Genomic DNA, 5,467 nt, shown 5'->3' on the forward strand with positions numbered 1-5,467 from the left:
CACACACACACACACACACACACACACACACACACACACGCACACACCTGTCCTGCTGTAGAGTCTGTTCTCAGAAAGACGCTTCATTCAAAATAGAAATTAATTTTTTAGCAGAATTTAATCTTATCCATTCGTTTCGTTTAAAAAAAGATAAATGGATAAAAAGAGCAACACTTTTTATGATATCCTGATGCATGCTCAATAATCCAGGTAGAAAAATCCAAAAAAGTTCAATCTGGTCCTCTGGACATTCAAAAAAACAACAAAAAACAAAACAAAGCAAAAAAATCTAGAAACGTTTCGTCTCTCATCCAAGAGACTTCCTCAGTCTGAGGTGATGTTTTCAGCTCAGTCTCTTAAATAGCACCTTCTCAGAGTGGATCAACCAGTTTGCTGCTGACAACCAAAACTAGCTGATCACATGCTCAAGAAGGACCATCAGCCTAACAATGGATCATTAGCACACTGATGGCTGTTTACTATTCACAGAGGGCTGAGTGATACTAGCAATCACAGCATTGTAAGAGGGGGACAGTTGAACCCGGAGGCCTCCACCCCTGTTTAATGATGGACGATTTCTTTTCACAAAGATGGCCTCCTTTACTCCTCTCTCAAACCATCGTTCCTCTCTGTCCAGGATGTGAACATCTTCATCCCTGAAAGAGTGACCGCTGGCCTGGAGATGAGTGAAGACCGCAGAATCCTGGCCTGATGATGTTGATCTTCTGTGCTGGGCCATCCTTTTGAATGTCCAGAGGACCAGATTGAACTTTTTTGGACTTTTTATGATCTTGCTGCTCTTGTTAAAAGTTATCACTTGTTAAATGCGTGTGTGTTTTATGGGCCCAACACAAACTGACACCTACTGAACATCTGGTTTGACACTCTTCAGTCTGGTGTAAGCCTCGGTGAAGCCCAGCTGATATCTCTTCATCAAATAGGCGGTCACAATAGTTGCACTTCTGCTGCGACCTGCCTGACTGGCACAAGTGTACACAAAAGGCAAAACAACAACAAAACACAAACACAAGTAGTTAGAGCAACTAGATCAGGACAGCTGCAGACACATTTATAATGACCATTAACAATAAGAACAAATGGATTGTTGTGATAAAAGGAAAAAAGTTGTGATCCCAGTTAACCTCAGAGCCTTTACCAGTGAACAAGTGCAGCTCTGCCTCCCATTACAGCCTCATCAATGAACACAAAGCAAGCGTCCATGTGACTGAGGAGGTCAGACGTCGGTTCATCCAGAATGTCGATCCATTTTCTGCTAAAGCTTCCTTCATCAGATATGAGCCAGCCGGGGTTCACAGAGTCCACAGACAGGATGTGGGTGACCGATGCATCGACCAACGCCTGTTTGTCATTCAGGTCAGCCGCAGTGCCAATGTACACACCGGAGTCGAGCAGCAGCATGACTGCAGACAGACACACACAGTCCTGAACATTTGTGGGATTATTTATTTATTTAGGAAAACAAGCTCAAGCTTTAAGTTTAGGAGACAAAATTGTCAAATTTATCTTTATAAGAGACTCGTCACTTCCAGAAGTGAGACAGAATCTGAAAATTATCTGTAGGTTATGTCTGAATTATTTTATTACAATTCCTATTGACTCCTATTCTTTTTACTATCTTGAATACAAATACTGGTAGGTAAGTTTTGTATCAATTGAACTTAGAAAAACAGTCATTTAAAACAGTTTTGGTACAAAACTACGTGATCTTTTGGTAAAAGTTACGTGATAATCTACAAAGAAATAATCTGTTTGAAGAGATTCAGTCAGGGTTTAGAGCTCATCATAGCACAGAAACAGCACTAGTAAAAGTCACTAATGATATTCTCATGGCCTCAGACAATGGACTTGTGTCTATACTGGTCCTGTTAGACCTCAGTGCTGCATTTGATACAATTGATCACAATATTTTACTACAGAGGCTTGAATATGATGTTGGGATTACAGGAACGGCTCTTAAATGGTTTAAATCATATCTATCTGATAGATTCCAGTTTGTAAATGTAAATAATAAATCTTTTTCATACACCAAAGTTAGTCATGGAGTTCCTCAGGGCTCAGTGCTTGGGCCAATACTCTTTACTTTATATATGCTTCCATTAAGTAAAATTATTAAACAGCATGGGATAAATTTCCATTGTTATGCTGATGACACACAATTATATTTGTCCATTAAACTCAATGAATCCAATCAGCTACTTAGACTACAAGCATGTCTTAAAGACATAAAAACCTGGATGACCCTTAATTTTCTCCTGTTGAACACAGACAAGACTGAAGTTTTGGTTTTTGGACCTGAGCACCTTAGGGATAATTTTTTCAGTCTTTCTCCCTCCTTAGATGGCATTAATCTGTCCTCCAGCTCTAATGTTAAAAATCTTGGTGTTATTTTTGATCAGGACATGTCTTTTATCCCCCACATTAAAAACATTACTAGAACAGTCTTCTTCCACCTGCGTAAATCACTAAAATTAGAAACATCTTATCTAAAAATGATGCAGAAAAACTGGTCCATTCATTTGTCACGTCTAAACTGGACTATTGCAATGGTTTATTATCTGGATGTCCAAATACTTCTTTAAAATGTCTTCAGTTGATCCATAATGCTGCTGCTAGAGTTTTAACTGGAGTTAGTAGGAGAGATCATATTTCTCCAGTTTTAGTTTCTCTCCATTGGCTCCCTGTCAAATCCAGAATAGAATTCAAAATCTTATTTCTAACCTACAAAGCTCTCAACAACCTGGATCCATCTTATATTACAGATCTTATTGTTCCATATTTTCCTAACAGAGCGTTTCACTCTCAGGCTGCAGGTTTACTTGTGGTTCCTAGAGTTTCCAAAAGCAGAATGGGAGGCAGATCTTTCAGTTATCAGGCTCAGCTCTTGTGGAACCAACTTCCAGTTTCTGTCCATGAGGCTGACACATTGTCCAGTTTAAAGACTGGGATTAAGACTTTTCCTTTTTGATAAATCCTATAGTTAGGGTTGGCTTGTTATGCTGCCTTAATCTTAGACTACTAGAGGACAAATTGACCTAATTTCCTTAAACTAATTATTAAACTTGAATAGTTTTCATTTGATACTATTTCTATCTTAACGTGATTCTTGACCTGCCATTGTGTATCTGTTCCTACCAAACCAGTTGGTCGAAGCAGATGTCCGCTTGTCCTGATCCTGGTTCTGCTTAAGGTTTCTTCCTCATGAGGGAGTTTTTTTTCTTTCCACTGTCGCCTTCATGCTTGATCAAGATGAGAGTTCTGTGATGGAGTTAAACTCAAAGCAGTCTGCTCCTCAGATAATGTTAAATTATTATTTTTATATATTAATGTTCCTGTTCAGTGCCCTGAAATGACTTCTGTTGTGACTTGGTGCTACATAAATAAACTGAACTGAATTACAAAAAACTGACGTAGTAAAAACATGTTCAATTAAAAATAAATACATATAAACAAATGAAACCAAAAAATTAGCATATTTCATCCCACCAATGAAAGACAAGTGTTTTTAATACAAAAAACATCAACCTTCAAATGATCATGTTCAGTTATGCACTCAATACTTGGTCGGGAATCCTTTTGCATGAATGACTGCTTCAGTGCGGCGTGGCATGGAGGCAATCAGCCTGTGGCACTGCTGAGGTGTTATGGAGGCCCAGGATGCTTCGATAGCGGCCTTAAGCTCATCCAGAGTGTTGGGTCTTGTGTCTCTCAACTTTCTCTTCACAATATCCCACAGGTTCTCTATGGGGTTCAGGTCAGGAGAGTTGGCAGGCCAATTGAGCACAGTAATACCATGGTCAGTAAACCATTTACCAGTGGTTTTGGCACTGTGAGCAGGTGCCAGGTCGTGCTGAAAAATGAAATCTTCATCTCCATAAAGCTTTTCAGCAGATGGAAGCATGAAGTGCTCCAAAATCTCCTGATAGCTAGCTGCATTGACCCTGCGCTTGATAAAACACAGTGGACCAACACCATCAGATGACATGGCACCCCAGTGACTGTGGAAACTTGACACTGGACCTCAACCAATGTGAATTCTGTGTCTCCTCTCTTCCTCCAGACTCTGGGACCTTGATTTCCAAAGGAAATGCAAAATTTACTGTAATCAGAGAACATAACTTTGGACCACTCAGCAGCAGTCCCAGGCGAGATGCTTCTGACGCAGTCTCTTGTTCAAGAGTGGCTTGACCTGGGGAATGCAGCACCTGTAGCCCATTTCCTGCACATGCCTGTGCACGGTGGCTCTGGATGTTTCTACTCCAGACTCAGTCCACTGCTTCCGCAGGTCCCCCAAGGTCTGGAATCGGCCCTTCTCCACAATCCTCCTCAGGGTCCGGTCACCTCTTCTCGTTGTGCAGCGTTTTCTGCCACACTTTTCCCACAGACTTCCCACTGAGGTGCCTTGATACAGCACTCTGGGAACAGCTTATTCATTCAGCAATTTCTTTCTGTGTCTTACCCTCTTGCTTGAGGGTGTCAATGATGGCCTTCTGGACAGCAGTCAGGTCGGCAGTCTTACCCATGATTGTGGTTTTGAGTAATGAACAAGGCTGGGAGTTTTTAAAAGCCTCAGGAATCTTTTGCAGGTGTTTAGAGTTACGTCGTTGATTCACATGGTTAGGTTAATAGCTTGTTTAGAGAAACTTTTCATGATATGCTAATTTTTTGGGACAGGCATTTTGGGTTTTCATGAGCTGTATGCCATAATCATCAGTATTAAAACAATTAAAGACCTGAAATATTTCAGTTGGTGTGCAATGAATCTGAAATATATGAAAGTTTCATTTTTATCATTACATTATGGAAAATAATGACCTTTATCACAATATCCTAATTTTTTGAGAAGGACCTGTATATGTGTACATATATAGTTTGTTTGTTTTTTCGGACAACAATATAAAACAAAAAGGAGCTAAACTTACCCAGTTTTGTCAACGTGTGTCACTATAAACTGTAGAAAAGCCCACGCACGCGGACAGACGGTCACGCGGTCTGTGGATCGTGTCAACCAATCTGAATCTTCTGAAGGATCCAGCTGCTTCAGCTGATCACAACTGTTGCAGTAAACGCTACAGATGGAGACTCCTCTGTGTAAAACCAAAACAAATCGGGCTCGAAAGCAAAAAGCTCACACCGTGTGTTTGGTCCGTTTTTAAAATGGTGTCGTGCGAAAACGTAAAAAGAATCTTTGGTTCCGACCGTGACACATTTCAATGAATAAAATGTTTTGCTGGAAGCATGACGCAAACACGATTGATTTACTGAAGCTGATATTGAACACATGAAATAAAACTGATGTGGGTGATATCACGGCTACGCTATAACAAAACATTCATCTGTTTACATGCCAGAACTTTTCGTGTTTGTCATGTTGTGTTGTTTGTTTATTTGTCATATGCAGGTTCTTCTTCTTAATGGAGTTTTATGGCGGTTGGCAAACAACGGAAGG

General features: G+C 40.3%; 1 protein-coding gene across 1 annotated transcript in view; it reads right to left on the reverse strand.

Annotated features, from left to right (window-relative positions):
- The window catches only part of dusp12 (dual specificity phosphatase 12), a 14,489-nt gene extending 13,061 nt beyond the window's left edge, over positions 1-1,428 (reverse strand). Inside the window, exons 1-2 of the mRNA XM_037682005.1 lie at positions 1,157-1,428; positions 867-980 (exon numbers count right to left, since the gene is read on the reverse strand). Of these exons, the coding sequence (XP_037537933.1) occupies positions 867-980; positions 1,157-1,419 (377 nt within the window). The 5' untranslated portion in view covers positions 1,420-1,428. The remainder of the gene's footprint in view (positions 1-866; positions 981-1,156) is intronic.
- Positions 1,429-5,467: the final 4,039 nt, after the last annotated feature.

This window comes from Nematolebias whitei, chromosome 9, assembly GCF_014905685.2.
Source record: "Nematolebias whitei isolate Nwh7 chromosome 9, NemWhi1, whole genome shotgun sequence".
Taxonomy (NCBI): domain Eukaryota; kingdom Metazoa; phylum Chordata; class Actinopteri; order Cyprinodontiformes; family Rivulidae; genus Nematolebias; species Nematolebias whitei.